Source organism: Dermochelys coriacea, chromosome 9 (assembly GCF_009764565.3).
Source record: "Dermochelys coriacea isolate rDerCor1 chromosome 9, rDerCor1.pri.v4, whole genome shotgun sequence".
NCBI lineage: Eukaryota > Metazoa > Chordata > Testudines > Dermochelyidae > Dermochelys > Dermochelys coriacea.
In genome coordinates, this window is record NC_050076.1 from 57,338,015 (window position 1) to 57,359,602 (window position 21,588).

Sequence of the window (21,588 nt, forward strand, 5' to 3'; positions counted from 1 at the left end):
ACATCCAGTCATCCTCAATGTGTCTTTCACTGCAGGAGTCTTTCACTGCAGGAGTCACTCCCACAGCTGCCTCTGTATCTGTCATCTCCTTCCCACCTAAATCCTGTTAATCTGGGAAACACAAGCCACACCAAAAAGACCACAACCCCCCAGCAAAAGCAAACCCCAAACAAGCACCACAATCCAAACTCCCCTTGCAAACTCCCACTCCCACTCAAACTCCCGTTTAGAGCTCTGTTTGCTAGCTCCTGTGCCGCTGCAGCTGTCTGTGCCGCTGCCTGACTGGCTGGCTACCTTTATAGGGCCCCTCTCCTTCATTCTTAGTCAGTAGTAGGGTGAGGAGGAGACTCTTGTGGACATCTTTCTCTGAGTTACAAGCAGGACTCCTTTCAGCTTGGGTGAGAACTTCCCTTTCAGATAAACCAACCTGCCATGCACGATAGTTGCAAGAACTTCTCCACAAAGCTGGAAGCCAAGGTACGGGGTCAGTTAGGAGGAAAAAAAACACCAACCAGTGCAATGCAAACTCTTCACTGGAACGTTTTACCACAAGTTTCCATTTACGAGCCAGATATGGACTTAACACCCAAGCCCCATGCTCATTCCTGTAGGCCACTGCTATGGTCTTCCTCTGCAAGAGGAAACCAATGATACAGTCGACATGGAGGTTGAATATCTTCTTGCTACAAGACAGTGTCCTTTCAGGTGCATTGTTGGGCAGTGTAAGGAACTTCATGACTAAACAGAGAAGGCAGTTAGAATCCCTACAGGGGCTGAGACACCATTTGTACTTATGTAAGATTTCCTTACAACTAGAAGCCAAAGGAGGAGTATTCTACAATAGGTGAGGGTGGAAGTTACCAAGAATAAAAGGGGTTAGTTTAAAGTCTCACTACTTTCCCGAGAGGGTTGGGAGAAAAAGGGTGTACTGTTTGAATATAGAAAGTATGAACTGTTCTTGTACATGGTTTTTATGTTGAATCATGTTTTTCTTCACCTAAAAAGAAGCGATGAATTTTATGGCTGCTGAATTGAGAAGGTCTCCAAACTTGTCCTGCCCCATGTCATCTCCTAGGAATGGGAATCTCTTAAATCAGTATCACCCTGGAGCTCTTCAAGTACGGAAATAAACAGAGGCTCATATTCCTTTTCAGGGTAGCAGATCACAGGAGATGAACAAAAGTGGCAACCAAAAGTTAGGCGAAATTTTATTCTAAAGTGTCTTTATTCTATCAAGACTGTCCTTCCATTCATTAAATATATACCATTGTATATCTCAGCCTATGTCATGGATTATTACAAGCACATCTCAAGCCAAAGACTCATCCTATTTCCCCATTGATTATTATACTGCACATACCCAGTGTTGGGCATTTCCAACTCTGTGCCTCACGCCTTTCCCATCATTACCTCAAATTCCTTGTCTGGATCCCAGATCACCAAGTCAGCATCCATCCCAGGGCACAGCGCCCCCTTGCCATCATCCAGTCGGCTCAAGCTGGCAGGATTTTTGCACATCAGTTGCACCACATCATGAAGGGAGAATCCCTTGGATTTTGCTGAGGTCCAGAACAGAGGCAGTCTTGCATGTGGTTCCAACAGCAATCAGGACATGTGTAGGAGGATCAAGGCTGTTACTGACTGGTCAGCTCTATCTCCTGCTCATGGAAGGTCACACATGACTCCTGAGACTGAGTAACTGAAGCTGGAGAGGTCTCTACCACATTTGAGAGTCACCCTACATGGTCCTCCGTCAGTAGTGGGGACAAGGGTCTCTTGTTTATTGTAAGTATGAATGCATTTATTGCTCATTACACTACAGGAGCTGATAACAGTGGCTAAAGCTAGCCAGAGCTTAGACAGCCACTGCAGCCTTCCTCCACATGTCTTAGCCAAAAGAGGCTATGTGGAACACATATCCACAACCCTCAGCGCTGTCCCCTTCAAGTGCAAGATGCACTCCTTCCGCTTGGCCTTTGCTAATAAAAACAGACAATGCAGTACCCAGAACTGAACATTAAACAACAAAACAGCCACATGCACTATTGCCCCTGGGACATGGAAGAATGAAAGGACCACATGTGGCAGATGCTAGGCCTGTCGCTTAATGCACTATTGGAAAGTGCTCAGATACTAGGGTACACGGACTTGGTTGGAGAACACAAATAGAATAATGCAGAAGGACTGGGCTAGTCATCTTGAGACTTGGAGGGGTTGGGCAGTAGATAAGGCAGAATACAGTTAATGAAACCATCAGGGGATCAGAACTGGAGTTTGCAGCAACCCCCATCCCCTCAGAAGATGACCGAGCACTGAGTTGCCATGACTGTACACCAGGGCTTAAGTTCTCAGAGTCTGTTTCCAAGAACCACCATCCCTCTCCCGCATTGAGGACTCAAGGCATTCCACTGCAGGGCGGGAGGTCTCGGGACTTTAGCGGGGGGGGGGGGGGGAGTAGGCACTAGGGAGCAGGGCTCCTGCCCCATGAAGGGAGGCACCAGGGCTCCTGTGGTTTTGAAAACATTTACCAGAGCTCTGCTCCAGAGGACTCTGGCTGAATTTAAGCCCAGCTGTACACCATATCTTGCAGACTCAGTACAGCCAGGCTGCTCTGACCCACCCTTCTTACCAAACTGTAGTGAGACAATGCTTCCCTGGGCCTTGAAAAAGTCTCTGTCATCCAAGAGTTTGAGGTCTAGTGAGCCGGGGTTATGGGCTGACACCACCATATCAATCAGCCCCTCTTGCAGAGCACTCCACAGCTGATCCTGGAGGCAAGAGAAAGGGATAGGTTAATCTCACTGCAGGCTGAGATGGGTGGAGAACTGTTTCCTGTACACAAGAGGGTATTTGCTCTGCCAGCTAGTCTGACAGGACCATTATTGTATGCAGAAAGTCTTAAATTAGCCTGAATCATCCTGTCATGATATATGGACTCACAGTCCATTTTATATAAGACATTGATTAGATTAAACTACTAGATATAAACACAAACATGGTGGTTTCTACACAGCTCCTGTTCCAGCTTTATTTCCCTGCATGGACTCGTGTCTAGCGTATGAGATAGCTAGTGGCTGAATAGCACACAGCCCTATAGCTTTATCAGTACATCTCATCCCATAGCTATTAATTGCAACTGTCCAAACGAAGCTTCCCCCTAGCTGACGGAACACCAGGCCCTGCCAGAACCACAGGTAGGAGCAGCCAGCCACATGTACTCTTCCCACCCCCATGCCCTTCCACTTATAACACCATGCTATGTTCATGCCCTGTCCTGGAGGTCTGGAATGTTCCTGGCCGGACAAGCTTCATCTGACGTCTTCCATAAGATAGTGAAGTGGGTCCACCTGACATCAGCAGATGGGACATCTTGCTTGCTGAGATGGGCTCCATCCTCTTCCAGGGGGCTGCTGTGAACTGAGCAGTGTTGAGACAGAAGCTAGGAAACATCCCTCACTGACTGAAGAGATGCCTTTATTATCACAGCTTTAATAGTCTCCCGTCCTGGATGCCCACAACCCATGCTGGTTTATATAGTACCTGGACTTTGCTCTAGCCCGATGGGTAACTGCCCAGCCCTGCCTTTCTCCTGGGGCCTTGACTCCACAGCAGCCACCCTTGCCAAGGCCATCAGCTACCTTTCTGTAGCCAAATCTAGTGTAGCCAAGCCCCAATCCATTCAGGGACCTGCTGACTTGCCCCTGGTCTCTGAGCCTGTCGGATGCACTCACTTCACATTTTCAAACTTCTCTACAATCTTTGGGGCTAGAAACTGAACTAACATGACCCACAGCCACTGTTCTCCTGCAACTTCCCAAGCTGGGCTTTACAAAACACACGAGATATCTTGAAACTCAGGCAAGCTGGCACCAGCGCAGAACTCACAGCCTCTTCATTTGTGTCCTTTTAACTGATAATAATCATAACACCTGCCTCTTAGCCAACACTTGTCACCAGTTAGTCTCCAAGCACTTGACAAAGGAGGGGGCATCATTATATCCATCGTGCAGAGAGGGAAACCAAAGCACAAGGAGGGGACGCAACATGCCCCCAGTCACCCCCAGGCTGACTGGGACTAGAACTCAGATCTTCTGAATCCCAAGCCAGTGTTCTAGCCATTAGGAAACACTGCCTTTGGCACCATGGAGCACTTCATCTTCCTGGAAACACTCCATTTCTGAGGCTGCAGAGCCTGCACTTTCCTGCTTCTCCTACTGCTTATCTGCAGATCCTGTGGTACCTCCCCTGGCGGTACCTGCCCTCCTCCCTCTGTCATTGTCCTTGGCCCTCTCCACCCCATGAAACTTCAGCACCAATCACATGGTTCAGCTAGGAAAGTTTTGTGATGGTGACCCTCAGCCCTACCTTCCTGTCCTTAACCAGGCACCCTCTGTTCAGCCCGAGAGCAATCATCTCTGTTCAGACCCACCGTAACCCCTGCCACTCTCCCTCCGCAACATGTCCAAACCCCACACATTCCTTTCAGTTCCATGGCTAAATCCCTTGTCTGGGCCTTGGTCACCTAGAGCCTTAGCCACTGCAGCCATTTCCTTCCCAAGCCTTGCTGTGTCCCACGACGGCCCATCCCAAGAGTGTACCATGTTTGATCGAGGCCACACTCAGGGATTCACTGCCAGGTGACTGAAGCAGAGGAGAGATGAGTGACAGAGTTGCCTGAATTCTGCAGAATGGGAGTGAGGGGCAAGAGGATAGGATCCACGAGATTGAAGAGCTGGCCCAGTCTGACTTTTGGTGCTCCTGAAATGTATCTTCTTAGATGGTGGCCTCGTTTCCCTTCTTTGCTGGTGCCCCCTTCCCCCAGCCCTGGTTATGCTCATGGCATTTGATTTCTTGGGCAGAGATTCCCTTCTGGAGCCCCTCGAGGTCTCATTACCTGATTGGTTTTGGCTCTGATAGGAGGACAGCACTTGTAGTAGATGCCCCCGGGTGGAATGCGTTCAGACGTCAGGGTGAGGTAGTGGTGGGCAGTCTCTGTAGTGAGTGGCGCCCCTTTCTGGCGAACTTCTCTGTTGATGGGCAGAGGAGAGGTGGAGGATGTGGCAGGGCTGTTAGGAGAGAGCATGAGACCGTTATCCCGCTGGCTGGGCAGCTCTCAGGCCAGTGACTTCACTCCTCATCTCGTGAGGATTGAGAGCAGAGCTGCAGTGTCACCACTAGAGGGGCCTGTGGGTTACGGGGAGGGCTAGTGGCCTTGCCCATGACTTAGCCACTGTCCTCAGTCTCACTAATGAGCTGGCAACACAAGTGATAATTAGTGACCCCCAGCTGGGTCTCCTGGGGCTTAAAGAGAGACTGATCCCAGCTGTAGTGGTGAAGCACCAGAGCTAAGGAGGAGGGTCCCCTCTGGGAAAAGCCTGCAGAAGCCAGCATGCGAGCCACACAAGGTACAGAGGGGAGCCCCAAGCTAGGGTGTGTGAGGCTGAAAGAATAGAGGAGACGCCCAAGAGGCATGTGAGATAGAAGAGAAGCTCTGCAGCAGGGAGATCCCTGGGGAAAGGAGGCAGGGGAACCCTGCAGGAGAAGCTCTGCAGGGCCAGGAGAAGAGGCCAAGAAGCAGAGGCCTTTAGTGGCACCTGAGAAGGGCAGGAGGACTATTAGTTGGGCCTTTTGGTACCTGGAAGGGGACTGAACCAGCACGTGACTTGGCCAGAGGGCCGAGCCACCAGAGACCCAGCATGGCAGTCTGGGTTAGAGTACGGCTGGGCGTGGTCCCCACAGCACAGAAAGTGGCAACCAGAGGGGTATGAGAGGCAACATCCCAGGCAATGCTGCATCTGGGCTGGAGGGGGTGCCTGAGAGGTAAGGACACACACTTATGCCAAATCACCGCACCTATGAGATGGGTGGGGGAGGTTGGTCACTGGCTTCCCTGCTGTAGAGGAAGGCTGGGTGTGTGTGAGCCTTTCTGCCCAGTGACAGGTTGCCCCCGGTTTACATTGCCACAGCTGTCTTGGCACGGACAGGGGCCATACACCCTTTTGTGCAATGAAAGCAGAGAGCCAGATGGTGGGAGGGGGAGCTACCGAGAATGACTTTCTGGAGGTCAAAGGTCACTTCCGTTAAAGCACTCGTGTCTCCTCCCTGCTTCCCAACCCCAAGGAGAATGGTTCCTTACTTGTACTGGAGGCAGAGATCAGCAATGGTCTGGACGGCCTCCACTTCCATTGCATCGCAGCGGGAGTCCAGGAGTGCCCTGTACTCTGTGGGATCTGCACAGATGCCAGAGAAGGAAATAGTCAGGTTTGCATCCTGAGGTGCAGAAGGTTTATGCCTAAGGGACATAGTGATGTGCTCCTGGATTCGTGGGCTATTTACACCAGCGGAGGACCTGACCCCAGAAGTGTACAGAGTAGCTAACTGCCTAGCAAGGGTTACAGCTAGGGGAGTTTTATTCTGTGACTCCCCTGTCAGTAGGCTCTTGCTTGCAACATTCATCGGTGTTGTGGGGAGTCTGTGTGCGCCCTGCCCTGGCAGCATAAAGGGGCCTGAATGGAAGTGAGAGTCAGGCCTATATGCCTCCTGCAGGCTGCGTACATAGAGAGATGTGCTTGCTGTATGTTTCCATCCCAGAGTTGTCACCATGTACCCTCTAGTGCCAGCTTCCACTGGCCCAGCTCTTGCTCTGCGTGGAACTGGAAAGCGAATCCAAATGGAGGGAAGGGTTAATCCTGACAGGTTGGGGAGCTAAGTCCCTTCCAAGGCTACTCCTCCCATTACCCTCCTTTCCCATTTGTGGAAGGAAACAGAGGGGCCTGGTGGGTCACACTCTGAGCCATACATTAGAGGAACCCTGCTGTCTCTGGGAATTGAAAACCCTCGGAAACCACATGTCCTGGGGGGTTGAGAAGACACAAATGATGGCAACTTCCTCCCTTTGTGGGGTGCCAGGAAAGGTTGGCTCTGTCTAATCTATTGATGGCTTTTCTAGGATACTTGTCCCCTGGGTCGCCATGTGCTCTGGCATCACACACCAGGGGAGAGGCTTGTCAACGGGATGGTCATCTTTGAAGGTAATATTTGAGGTTGGAATCTGGAAACCAGTATCTGCTTTTAGTCTCCAGGGCAGGAACACTGCCCAGTGAACCGTGTGGGCCCTCCCCTTCCCTGCCCTTTGTGCAGTCAGTTACTCCTATGCCAAGTGTGTGGGAGATGCTTCTGTTCTGATTTGGTAGCGTAACACCGACAGACCCCAGTCATTGGCAGGCGGGATCCAACCTGGGACCCCTGGAGCTAAATGCATGAGCCTCTACTGCATGAGCTAAAAGGCATATGGCTCTTAGCCAAGGCTGTAGAGCAAACTCATTACTTTCTCTCTAAGTGGTCTCGGTGCCACTCGATGGGACAGAACACCAGGTCCAGGAAGTGTGTGGGTTACAGTAGCACTGGGTCTTGAATCTGAAAAGAGAAACAAGGGACCTGAACTTCAAGGGACCAAGGACTCTGAGCATAAGCAGTGACACTTACCAAGAGGACATAAAGAAAAGGAGTACTTGTGGCACCTTAGAGACTAACAAATTTATTAGAGCATAAGCTTTCGTGAGCTACAGCTCACTTCATCGGATGCATTTGGTGGAAAAAACAGAGGAGAGATTTATATACACACACACAGAGAACATGAAACAATGGGTTTATCATACACATTGTAAGGAGAGTGATCACTTAAGATAAGCCATCACCAACAGCAGGGGGGGGAAAGGAGGAAAACCTTCCATGGTGACAAGCAGGTAGGCTAATTCCAGCAGTTATTAGTCTCTAAGGTGCCACCAGTACTCCTTTTCTTTTTGCGAATACAGACTAACACGGCTGCTACTCTGAAACCTAAGAATATCAGAGGAACAGTGAGGGGCGGGGTGGGGGGGAGAAATACCATGGGGAAATAGTTTTACTTTGTGTAATGACTCATCCATTCCCAGTCTCTATTCAAGCCTAAGTTAATTGTATCCAGTTTGCAAATTAATTCCAATTCAGCAGTCTCTCGTTGGAGTCTGTTTTTGAAGCTTTTTTGTTGAAGTATAGCCACTCTTAGGTCTGTGATCGAGTGACCAGAGAGATTGAAGTGTTCTCCAACTGCTTTTTGAATGTTATAATTCTTGACGTCTGATTTGTGTCCATTCATTCTTTTACGTAGAGACTGTCCAGTTTGGCCAATGTACATGGCAGAGGGGCATTGCTGGCACATGATGGCATATATCACATTGGTAGATGCGCAGGTGAACGAGCCTCTGATAGTGTGGCTGATGTGATTAGGCCCTATGATGGTATCCCCTGAATAGATATGTGGACAGAGTTGGCAACGGGCATAGTCTGTGCCTTGCAGTTCATTCATTGCCATGTGCAGATCTTGGAGGCTGACATGGGGGAATTCCTCCACTCCACTTGCAATCAGGGAGCACTTAAAGCCTGGGAATCCAGTCTGCAGCATGGACAGCGGCTCATTCTAAAGCAGGCAACAGAAGTGATGCACTCAGATTATCAGACACCTGGTTCAGCCAGCCCTTCCGGATGACTCCAGCTATAAGAGCCACATTTAAGCAAAATCTGCCAAAGGACGAGCACCTAAACTACTGTCCATATCCCCCACGAGGCATCGTCCTAGCCAATAACTCAGCATGCATATGGGTCAGCTCTGCTCCACAATGGATAAGGCCATCAGTTTCTTCAACATTTACCTCCACAGAAGGTCAAATTCCAATAGACTTTGAAGGTCAAGATGCCCCTCAGTAAACAAACCCTTCATTTCAATAGATCAAAGCTGTATTTGTGCTAGTGGTTACCCAACAACTTTGCTCAGCCAATGCCCACTAATCTCTGACCCCATGCTAAGACAATGGGATTCTATGGTTATTATGATATTTGCTGCCCCATTGCTAATAGATTGGACCAATACAAACCTCCTAACATCTGCAAGCTGACCCAGCCCAGACACCTTTTCTTACAACAACAGCAGGGACTGGGATTCTCTCATCAGCCTCACAGGAGCCAGGGCCAAACCTTGGCTGCATTGAAGTCAATGGGAGCCTTGCCAGTGGATGCAGATTTGTTAGCAGCATCCCTGGGACATTGTTCTGTGTCCCTTCCCCAATGTGTGGTTATACAGATCAGCTGAGTGGGAGGCATGTTCAGCATTATTGACTGAATCATTCACCAAGACTTTGTTGGACTGATCAATTTCATCTGCTTTATTTTGCAGTTTGCATTGACTGTGCAGCATTTTTTAGTGACTTGCAGCCAGGTTTCCAGAAACACTAAGCACGTTGACTCCCTGCACTGAAACTCCCCAGAGAGGAGGTGAGACCTGGGTATCTGCCCTTGCCCCTATTCCAGCTGGTACTTCATGCTGTTGCATTTGCTGAATAACATCCATTGACCTGATTTCCAGGGACGATTCCACCCCAGAAGGCTACATCCACATGGCACTGCCCTTCAGCAGACTGCAGCTTGTCGTCAAAGTTTGCCAGAGCTGTGGCTGGGGGAAGACAGCTCGTGGAGGCCAGAGAGAGAGAGCAGCTTAGCTAGGCCCAAACCCCTTCCTTGACTGGAAGAGAGAATGCTACAGAGATATAGGGAAAGAGTGCACGAGGAATGCAGGATGAGGAGAGATGGGTAGACAGGGGCCCAGCTAGCTCCCATAGAGGATCATAGGCAGATCTCATTTTCCGGTGTGGTGCTGGGAGCAAAAGTGTGTAATATAGTGGGATGGGAGTAGACAGAGGATGATTAAGACAAAGTGGGAACCAGAGCTACCAACACTTTGGTGCTCCCCTAGAACACTCGTCCCCACCAGACACTACCTCCAAAGCCCTCAGCCCCTACAAATGGATTATACTTCCTAGTCCCCTGCCAGTGGCAAGCCCCTTTATGTTCTCATCTCCTGTAGATGGTCTCCTTCTGCTATCGGGACCCTCCATGCCTGGATCCCTACTTCCCCTAGTTCAACCTTGGGATGGACATCAGAATGAGGATTTTTGCCCCTCCTCTCAGAATAAACTTCTCCAGAGTGTGAAATCCTGAGGGTACTAGGTTTGGCCAGCAGAGAGCACTATTGGACCATATTTGTCATTCAGAAGCTGGGCCCAGTGGCAATGCTTTCTGGGAACAGGCAAATTTGGATGCAGTTTCCCTGAATGCATCCGATGAAGTGAGCTGTAGCTCATGAAAGCCTATGCTCAAATAAATTTGTTAGTCTCTAAGGTGCCACAAGTACTCCTTTTCTTTTATTTTCCTTGCAACTCTGAGCTGCAGTTTGTAGGGGGTTTGTCCTGTGCACCAAGCTCCATGGGGTGGCAGAGAATAGCTTCACATAGCAGCACATGCCACAAAGGAACTTTCCCCCAGCAAAGGCTGGATTTTCCCTAACCTGGCAGGAGTTTAATAGATAGCATGCACCCATTGAGCTCCCATTCTTTTGTCACCCCACACCCTTCACAGACAGAATAACTCAGAAGCATTGCAGAGGAAAGGGCGACCAGAACAGCACACATTCAACACCTGCAAAGAGTGGGCTGAAGTCTTGGGGCCAGATAGTCAGCTGATGTAAATTTGCTTAGGTTCATTCTTTATACCAGCGGAGGGTCTGCCCCATTCTGCAGGGACCCTGATCCACCTACCGTTGCAGGTGATGAAAAGATGCCCATAGATTTCAGTGGGAGATGATATGGGCCTAACTATCCACATGGAGAACAGGTGGGTCTCCAAGACCCATCAAACCCAGTGCAATGCACAGTGAGGAGCCACTTTGTTCTCCGCTCCATCCTTCCCTTTACAAAGGTCATGCTATCATTGTATGGGCCCCTTCCAATGTATGGCAACAAGGAGGTAATCCATAGGTGCATGCGGTAATGCTGCTCCCTCCCTGCCTTCAGTATTGTACAGTGGCACAGCCACCAGGGTTGTGATGCCTCCTGCAGCAGCAGCCTTGGTTGCAGAAGAGTAACCCTCTGAGGCCGTGTGCCCTGGCTCACATGTGTGGACATGAGGGTCTATGATCCCGGGCATCACTACCAGATCGTCGACGTCCAGCACCTGCGGGGAGAAAGGAACTCACAGACAATCCCAGTGGAGGGAGTTCATATTAGAATCCTCTCAGCCCACATCAACATTGTGATTAGCACTGAAGAGGCCCAGTGTCCCAGGGTGGCTGGCCCTTTATGGGGAAATGGGTTCAGCCCCAGCCACTCTCCTGTGGGGGAGGAGAGATGAGGTAAGCCATATGACCCAATCAGGTCTTGGGGTAGATAGGGATTTTCTGGATGGAACAGAGGATGAGCTAAAGTCTCCTGCAGGAGTCCCAGAGAGATTTAGAAAGGGAGGCTGCTGGTCGGGTGCTGTGAGCTGGCAGGCAGCAGGTGCCTCAGCAGAGCTGTCTGGAAGTCTTGCAAGACTTTGCTGCCCCCCATGATAGAGCTGCTAGAGTGCAAGGAGAAGCCCAGAAGTAGCTCTGGCAGGAGGGTGGTGGAGTCCCTTAGCAACGCGGGAAGGTTTTGGGTGTGGAGGCCGGGCTTCAAGGGTGTGGTGCAGACCTGGCAAAACAAATACAAACTGAGCTGGGTCACTGAGGGTGCATTTTAAGCACTGTTACCACAGCAGCTGCCCCCAGATTATGATTACTGCTCCCCCCCCCCACGCACAAACACACACACACTTCAGGCAGTGCTAGAAGTGGTCTGAAAGGAGAGGGTTGCTGGAAGCTGTACAGCTGCAATAAATCAGACTCCAGAAGGGGAACCTTCTATATTGAAGACTCTGGACTATGGAAAGTCATGGGGAGACCCAGGAGGGGAATGTGGGGTGCCTGAAGGGCCACCCTTTACCATGAAGGGGTGCTCTAGAGGTGATGTCCCTGCTACACCCAGTTTCTTGCATGCAGGTTAGAATCCTGCAGTGGGACTGGGTGGGATCCCGTGGATCCTAGGTCCGCTGCCATAATAGTGGGAGCAGGTAAAATGTACTTTGTTGTGGTTGGGAGGGGAAAAAATCCAGTCTGTAGGGATTTGCAAGAAAACACTAACTCTCTCATCACCTTGTCCTGTATAGAATTTGAGCAATGTAAAGCAACTCTCTTTTTTTAAAATAAAGATTTTAATACTTAAATGTAAGCAAGGGATAGAAAGAGATTTGATGTTTATTATAACAGGAGTTAAAATATTTCTACATGGTGGGGCAAGATGGCCAATGTTAGTATGGTGGGTCCTGAGCTTTTCTTGATAGGGAGCCACTGAGGTCCCCAATAGTGGCCCAGGAAGATGGTAGAGGAGGGAAGTAGGGAAGGAGTCTGGGTTTGCTCCTTACTCTGAGCCCCAGCCCCTCTCAACAGCTGAGAGTTCTAACCCTCTTCCCCCTTGGGTGGGGAGCCTTCAGTCCTTAGATATTGGGGAAGGAAGTCTCCCTCACTTCAGTTCTCTGGTTTTTCAAATCTTACAACACACCTCCAAGCTCCAGTAGTCGTCATCGTCGTCCTCCTCAACCACCTGAAGCAGGGGGTTTTATTAGGTTCCTGACAGGGCTTAATTGACTACAGGTGCTCCAATTAACCTGTAGCAACCCTCCCTAGTCTACAGGGAACCACGCCTTAATTAGCCTAGGGCTTATATATTTCCCCTCTAGCACTGCTCCCTGGCTCTTCTGTATCATAATGGTTTAAGCAAGATTTGTTTTTATTCTTTTAGTAGTAAAATTGTTGTTTTAGTAATATGAGAGAATCTGTCTCTTTTGCAGGATCTAAGGCTTTTGCAGGTGGGGGTGAGATAAAAATGCAAGAAACTATGTGGGAGTGTATTATAGGGTGGGACGGGACAGGACGGGATGGGATCAGGATTTTAAAAATAGTCCCATGCAGGGCTCTCATGCAAGCTGTCACCATCAGGAAGTGACTTCCAGAGCAATGGGAAGATGTGAATTTCCCAATGATTTCCATGAATATCTCTGACGGATATAATAGGCCAGTGAGGTAGCAAATGTTCTAAAGTTCATCTGCACCCGGGTACAATTCCTACAGGCTGTCAAAACAGCTCCCTAATCTCAGACATGCCAGTCTGAGGGTCCCAGTTAACAAATTATTTACTTTGCTATTCTTTTCATCTCTCCAGTTTGCTCCTGTGCACTAGATCCTGCTAAGATCTTTCAATCAGGTATTAAAAATATGCCAAACAGATTTGATGGCTGACTTCACATGTTCATGTCCCTGATACCAAGGGCTAAACTTGCAAAAGGGTGTTCTTCCTATTGTGCGTAAAATTTGCACTGGCCAAGTTTGCACCTCTAATTTAGAGGTGCAAGTGCTCTGATGTGCACCTTCAGTTCATCTAAGAAATGCAACATTGTAGGTTCAAATTGCACCTACAGAATGGGAGGCTTGGCTTCAGCCTGTTTGTTAACAGTGTTAAATACACTGTTAAGGAGGACCAGAGGCAACCTGTGCCTGCCCATAGTGGGGGGCAGATTGAGGGCAGGCAGCTTCAGCAGTGTGACTAAGCATGCTCAGTACAAGCCAAGCAGCAAATCTGGGGGGAGAAGGACCCTGTCCCCTCTGAGGAGGATTTCACCTCTGCACGCTGTAGCACTTACCTGACAGAATAGAGGTGATTTTCATGAGCTGGGCCCAGCTGGCTTGCCCATGCTGTGAACTTCTCCATAGCTGTGTGTGGGTATGATTTTTGTGTCTCTTTCAGACCCATGATTCTGATTCAGGCCAATCTCTGGGCCAGATCCTCCACTGGTGTAAACTGGCATAGCCCATTGACTTAAACAGTGCTACACTAACTTACACCATCTGGGGATCAAGCCCAAAGCAGTGAAGTTTTCTGGCTTCCCTCTCCTTATCCAGACACTGGTAAGCATCTGTTTTCCCCCACTACATATACCTGAAATTGTGATAACGGAGCACAACTAGAGTGGGAACTTTAAAGGAAATGTGTCCTGGCCAGCTACTCTGGTCTCTGAAAGCCCTGGCTCACTACAGTAAGGGTCAGCACTGAGGTGAAGAAAGAACAGCTTGATTACTCTCAGTGATGCCAGTTGAACTCTGGAGTAGTTCCATTCAAATGAGTGGAGTTACTCTCAGGTCACGGAGGTCACAGGCTAGCCATCTATGTGGAACTAATAAAATGGCACAGCATCTTGCCTACAGTTAGGGATGGGTACTTAAGGGGCTGCCACTACATTATTTGTGCCAAGTTCCAGGGGCCCTGATCTCACTTCCACCAGTATAATCCACTGGGTTAGACCCTTACGGTGTAAATCTGTTTGAAGTCTTTGGAGTCTGCGGATTCACCTGAGGATCTGCCTCAAGATTTCATTTTTTGTATTGATTTTTAAATGCAACTACTCTGTCCCTAATAGCTGTTCCTTCTAACGTCTCTCTAATCTTTGATACATGTAGATTTGGGACCAGATTATTAACTGCTGCAAATCAGCAAAGCTGCCTCTGGTCCTTGAATTCTAGAGCTGATGAATATGAGACTGGCCAGAGCCAGCTGTCCTCCCCTTCCAGCTGTCTGGCCTGGATTAGCCCTGCTAAACCATTGCTAGCTTTGAGCAGTCAGCAGTAGACCATGGGATCCCCTTCTGAAGCTAGGCTTGATGAAAGGAGATGCCTTGCAAACTTCTGCCAACATGCCTCATTCTTTGTAACAACCTGCTGCTGCAGCTGTGGGTCCCTCACTGCTCCTCTCGTGAGCCAAGAGGTAGTTTAATAACTTATCAAGTGGTCAGGAGTACTGTGACAAGGCAGAGGGATGGGAGGGGTCCATCCCTTGTTTAAAAAGCTGACTGTCAACAGTAGAGCCACGTGAGTCACATTTTCTACTTGAATAAAAACTTGGCATTGGCTGTGCTGACAGCCTTCCGGGATTTGCTTTCAAGAAGCATCCCCAGGGTGCTAGTTTGCTGGAGGGAGCACACAGGGCAATGGGCCATTATTTGAAGAAGGCAAATCTTCAACTTGAAAAATGCAAGAATTCATGCTGGACACCTAACTCTATAAGTTACTCCATCAGTCAGGAGCCAAACATACCATGTGACCTTCATGTCCAATCAAAACAGCTCATATTTCTAATATGAAGTCAAAGATAAGCCTGCAAACTCTCTGCAGTGCAAGGGACCTGGTGAGAATAACTAACCAGGCTGAGCAAATCATAAGCTGCTTGCACACAGACTGGGAACAGGAAAAGAAGTTCAGAATTACCGTCTCTGCTCCATCAGCAGCAGGTCCTTGGGGAAGAGTCACTGGGCTGCTGGCTGGAAATGCAACCCCAAGAGCACTGCTATTAGATGGGGCAGAGCCCACATTAATGGCATGAGCTGTTTGCTTTCCTCATCCTCCCACTTTGACATTGTAGCCAGAGGATCTAATTCTCCACTCTCCACCTGAAGTCAATGGAGTCTCAATGGCAGAAAGCTGGTGAACGGGAGTGGAGAAGCAGGCCCCATCTAAGTAATAGGAGGTGGCAAAATGTTTCACACTGTGGGCTCCTTTCTGACCTCCCATCGTTGAGCTCCGACTCTCGGCAAAAGAGTCCCCTCTAGATATCCCTGGACTATGGGTTTCAGTGAGGCCTGCCGGCAGCCCAATCCCACAGCACAAACACAGGGAGAGATGTAGAGTTATGTGCCCCAGCCTATAGCAACTTGGCAAAAAGGACAATGGCCCCATACTAAGGTCTGGAGCACATGCAATTAGCTGGAAAGTACCCCAGGCAAGCGTTGGGTAAGAGCTAGGTCAGGGGTGGCCAAACTGAACCTGAGAAGGAGCCAGAATTTACCAATGTACATTGCCAAAGAGCCACAGTAATATGTCAGCAGCCCCCCATCAGTTTCCCCTGCCCCGCTTCCAGCGCCTCCTACCCACTAGCAGCCCTGCCGATCAATGCCTCCCCATCCCTCCCCGCACCTCCTGATCAGCTGTTTCATGGCATGCAAGAGGCTCGGGGTGGGGGAGGAACGAGGGCATGGCAGGCTCAGGGGAGGGGGCAGGAAGAGGTGGAGTGGGGGCAGGGCCTGTGGCAGAGCCAGGGGTTGAGCAGTGAACACCTCCCCGGCACATTGGAAAGTTGGTGACTGTAGCTCCAGCCCCGGAGTGGGTGCCTATACAAGGAGATGCATATTAACTTCTGAAGAGCCACATGTGGCTCCAGAGCCACAGGCTGGTCACCCCTGAGCTAGGTATTATTATTATTATTATTGGTATAGCTGGTCATGCAAACCCAGCACAGCCTTCCCCCAGGGTTGTTTCCTCAATACCAGTTCATCTAGCACTTTGGCCCATACTTGCCTTCTCTCCGCTGGCAAGAGCCTGGCTCCTCTTGGGCAGAATGTCGGCTATCTTGCCGTTGCAGATGATGATTTCAGCCAGGCAGATGGTATTATCCAGCACCACCCTGTTACTTCTCACAGCCGTGATCTCTGAGCCCACCTCCACTCTGGCCGCCCCTTAGTAGGATGAGTAAGAGAAGGGGAGCACACTTAGAATCCAAGGACATAGTGTAGTTAAGGAGAAGACCAAGCAGTTGGACTCTTTGGTGTTTAAGAGAAGTAAATTGACAGTGGAATATTGTTGTCGTGGGCAGGCTGGAGAGAAGGGGCTGCTCCCAAAGTAAGCCATTTTGTGGGGACATCTTGATAAAACACAATTCGATTCCCTCCTCTGCCTGTTTATAGTCTTTATTGTCAGGTCAGAGCCCAGAGGTCCAACATGAGCTGGAGATCTCATGGAGCTAGGCCTGAAACATATACAGAGTCAGAGACTGTCCCTGTCCCCACAACTTACCATCTCCATAGACCAGGGAGCGGGGGACGGCGGGGGAGGGAGGCGCATTATTGCTATTGTATGGATGGGAAGCTATAGAGAGGAGTGACTTGCCAAAGGTCACCTAATAAGCCAGACAGACTCTGAACTGAAGCCCAAGCACCCTTCCTCTCTAAAGTTCTGCTCTCTGCGCACCTGTACCTCCATCATGGCCCCAAACATCCAGCATCCAAACATTTAAGTGGTGCTTGTTAATTCCTTCCTACATCTACAGCTTGGTCTTGCTCCAGTGAAGTCAGTGGGAGTTTTGCTATTGATTTTAATAGTAGCAGAATTTGACCCCACCCCTTTACAGTTGCAGATTTTCCCCTCGCTTTCCTTGTGAAGTGTTTTTCTTCTTATGGGTATGTGCGTATGCAGGTGTGTGTCTGTGTGTGTCAGTTCAGGCCCTTATTCAATGGAGATCACCTCCTCCAGCCCTCAGGAAACAGTATTTGAAGCCTTTCCATCCCATTGCACTGCTGCTGGGGGTTCTCATCCTCATCCACTTGCTAAGTGCATGCGAAACCCAAGACAACAGCTCAAGCAGCCTATGACATACAGATCTCTCCTCCTAGTGCTCAGTGGGTGTGGTTGGCATCTTGAGGAGCTAAGACTGGCTACCATTCCAGCTCAGGAGCAAGGACAGGGAACCACGAGAGACCAGCGGGGGTTGGCTAATGTTCGAGGGATTGATGAGGCCCAGCTCCCTGACCAGAACGTTCACTGGCAGTTTAACTCTGTGGAATTGCTGCTTTTAATCCTGTGAACAGAGCCCTACTGGACGAGGATTTCTGCCAGCTAGTCCTAAGCGTTATTTCACGTGGAGGTTGGATCTGTTCCTTACTCACCTGTTTCATAGAATCATAGAATCATAGAATATCAGGGTTGGAAGGGACCCCAGAAGGTCATCTAGTCCAACCCCCTGCTCAAAGCAGGACCAAGTCCCAGTTAAATCATCCTAGCCAGGGCTTTGTCAAGCCTGACCTTAAAAACCTCTAAGGAAGGAGATTCTACCACCTCCCTAGGTAACGCATTCCAGTGTTTCACCACCCTCTTAGTGAAAAAGTTTTTCCTAATATCCAATCTAAACCTCCCCCATTGCAACTTGAGACCATTACTCCTCGTTCTGTCATCTGCTACCATTGAGAACAGTCTAGAGCCATCCTCTTTGAAACCCCCTTTCAGGTAGTTGAAAGCAGCTATCAAATCCCCCCTCATTCTTCTCTTCTGCAGACTAAACAATCCCAGCTCCCTCAGCCTCTCCTCATAAGTCATGTGCTCTAGACCCCTAATCATTTTTGTTGCCCTTCGCTGTACTCTTTCCAATTTATCCACATCCTTCTTGTAGTGTGGGGCCCAAAACTGGACACAGTACTCCAGATGAGGCCTCACCAGTGTCGAATAGAGGGGAACGATCACGTCCCTCGATCTGCTCGCTATGCCCCTACTTATACATCCCAAAATGCCATTGGCCTTCTTGGCAACAAGGGCACACTGCTGACTCATATCCAGCTTCTCGTCCACTGTCACCCCTAGGTCCTTTTCCGCAGAACTGCTGCCGAGCCATTCGGTCCCTAGTCTGTAGCGGTGCATTGGATTCTTCCATCCTAAGTGCAGGACCCTGCACTTATCCTTATTGAACCTCATTAGATTTCTTTTGGCCCAATCTTCCAATTTGTCTAGGTCCTTCTGTATCCTATCCCTCCCCTCCAGCGTATCTACCACGCTTGTTTGGGAGGCTTCCCCATGTTTTGTAGACATCCTAAGCTGGCACATGCTCTGCCTTTCTACCTGGCACCTCCTCAGTGTTGATTCCACTTCCCTGTCTTACACTTGCGAATGGCTCCTCTGTCAGTGAAGCTCCAGAGCAGGGGAAACTTTCCAAATGACCCCAGTGGGGATTTTCCTCACTCCCTCAGCAGGGATGGGATAGTTAATGTTTGATGAGCTCTGAGCTTTGCAAGCAGACAGCCACTTTTACCCAGTGCAGGCCAAGTACTTCCATGGCTTTGACCTTTGAACTCATTTATTTTGTTTCATTTCTTAGCATAACTTTAGTGCTGTGGCAAGCCACTGAACTGATGACAGTTAAACAAGGGACAAGTGCCAGCTTCCTCCCAGCCCAGCCAGTAAGCCTTGGGCACGTTGTGGGAGGAGCACCTCCAGGAATGCTTCAGCCTTGCTGCTTATCCATGTCTTTCATTGTACATTCTTTGGAGATGGCTACAGAGGATTATGTGAATGAACGTTCTGAGATCAAGTTCTTGCTTAGATTGTCTGCGCTCTGGGGCAGGGACTGTTCTGTGTTTGTCCAACACCTTGCACACGGGACTCTGGGCTATGGCTGAGGTTCCTATGTGCTACTACAATATATTTGACTGACTCTGTAGGCAGTTAGATCTTGGAGAAATGCTGATTATTAACTATCATTTTAGAAGCTGTGCGTGTCACTGATGATGTTTGTTTACTTCCTTTAGTCTCTCTGATTGGATAATTCCTTAGGTGCAATGCTGCCTCTGGGATATGGCAAAGCAAGTAGACAAAAACATTACATGGTGTAAATGCACTCCAGGCACTACATCCAATTATCTAGTACCTGCACCACCAAGTGCCTTTGCTTTGTTTCTAATTATTTTTTTTTTTGCACAGCAAGGAAACCAATACTGCATAAACGCTGTACTCTCTTCTTATACTATTAAGCAACTGATGGGAACAATGAGCCTTAGGGTGGCTCTGGGGGATCGGACTGTCGCTTTGGTGGGTGTGCATGAAAACTCTGTGGGCATGGGGGTGGCAGTTACATCTTGTGTAAAATTAATATGACTAATATAATGTTATGGAGGTTAAACTATATGGAAGGAATGTGCATTTTCCCAGGATGTGTGCAGTGTATATTGGAGAAGGGGTAAAAGAAATGCAAATAAAACATGGTACTTCATTAAAATCCTATTAGGGCTCCAAAAGGAGCCACAATAGATTGTGCTTTCTTTTTCAGAGCTCTGTGTTTTGGAGCAGGAGATGAAAGTGGAAAGTAATCGGAACTCTAGTGGAAGTGGAATGTTTCCCTTTTAAGACAGTCTCTGAGCAGCTAATAGCTTTGGATCCAAAAGCAAGCTAGAAGCCTCTGTGTAAATGCAAATTACCTAGCTGATGGGCACAAAGGACCTGCAAATAATGAATACATCTGGTCAGCAAACAAGTTACTAGAAGACTCAGATTATGGCCCTCCAGGAAAGGGAGGTGAAAAAACAAGTCAAGCCTGAAAATAAGGAGGACAGGTTAACCTTAAGGGGGGGGGTGCAGTGCTAAAATCTGAAGCTGTGTCTCAGCTATTACCTGAGAATAAACTTAAAGCTTGGTACAGCAGAGAAACTATTGCAAACCTGGTCAGTTTTACAAGAGGGGAAACTGAGGTACACCACCTCATGAATTTCATAAATGACCAGTGAGTGGGGTAATTCACTAGCCTAACTATAGAACAAAATAAGGACAGCCTGGAGGTAATTCTTCTGTTTTTCCTGCAATTAGCAAGGAAATTTGTAAAAGAAAATGGTATTATTATTAAGCAATAATCTGTCCCCACCAGGGGGGTGGAAATTGTTTCTTTTGTTTTTCAGACACTCTACAAGCAAGCTGGCGCCAGCGGAAGAATAACTCAGAATACCATGGATCTATGTTTTGTGTTGTTTGTATGTGGTGTTTGTCTTGTTGCTAGCATTGTTGTGTTTTAATGAACAAAAAACCTCATGACATAGGTGGGGAATGGCTTCAAAAGGCTGACCGGGGGGGGGAGGGGCGGGGGGGAGATGTGTATGGGAATGCAAAATGCACAACTAGGAGGCCAGCACCTGTGTAATAGCTACCATGGTACCTGGAAATGGTACCGGCAACTAAGGTGGTCCCCACAAGCCCTATGGAAATAATGAAAAGGGGTGTGTTAGTATATAGATATTCAGACCTGTCTGTAAAGGCTTATACTCTAAGAGTTTAGGTGTATTCTTATCACTTAGCTAGTTCTAGAGGTATAAAAGAAAGAATCAAAATCACTGTCTGCCGGTGTAAGGGCCTTCTCTTACTGTGACAATCTGAGGCCCTGTGCTTAGGCTAAGGCTTTTGGCTAAGCAGCAGAGGCAGCCATAAGCTGGGAAGCGACCGGTCACATCCTCACATTCCAAACTAGTCACATTGAAATAAGATGCTATTGGGCTGTTAGGAATACAGTCCTGTCCTGATAATGCCTATCGCCTCCAGAGAAAGGGAAGTGCCTAGAAGATGTAAAAGGAAACTTAGTTTGATAGCATCCTGTCTGGCAAGAACTCACTTATCAATAGCTGGGATGTGAAATCCTCACTTCTGTATTGTTTTGTCATTATAGTTCCCACTTTGCTATTGTTTGTCTGTATAATTTCTGTCTGCTTCTGTGATTGTTCCTGTCGTATAATAAATTTTGCTGGGTGTAAACTAATTAAGGTGGTGGGATATAATTGATTAAATAATCATGTTACAATATGTTAGGATTGGTTAGTTAAATTTCAGTAAAATGATTGGTTAAGGTATAGCTAAGCAGAACTTAAGTTTTACTATATAGTCTACAGTCAATCAGAAAGTGGGGGCTGGGAATGGGAACCAGGAATGGGGGTGGGGAAATTGGAATCATGTTTAGTTAATGGCAGGAATGGGAACAGGGACACAGGTAAGGCTCTGTGGTGTCAGAGCTGGGAAGGGGGACACTAAGGAAGGAAACTGGAATCATGCTTCCTGGAAGTTCACCCCAATAAACATCA

General features: G+C 48.5%; 1 protein-coding gene across 1 annotated transcript; it reads right to left on the reverse strand.

Annotated features, from left to right (window-relative positions):
- Positions 1-324: 324 nt before the first annotated feature.
- LOC119860910 (allantoinase, mitochondrial-like) lies at positions 325-18,565 on the reverse strand. The gene is given in 15 exon segments (XM_038415108.1): positions 325-491; positions 967-997; positions 1,411-1,582; positions 2,617-2,768; positions 4,895-5,042; positions 5,044-5,066; positions 5,636-5,813; positions 6,137-6,230; positions 6,608-6,653; positions 7,786-7,790; positions 8,317-8,458; positions 9,390-9,501; positions 10,892-11,043; positions 16,289-16,446; positions 18,532-18,565. Coding segments are annotated over 15 exon segments (1,614 nt in total).
- Between the last annotated feature and the right edge of the window lie 3,023 nt (positions 18,566-21,588).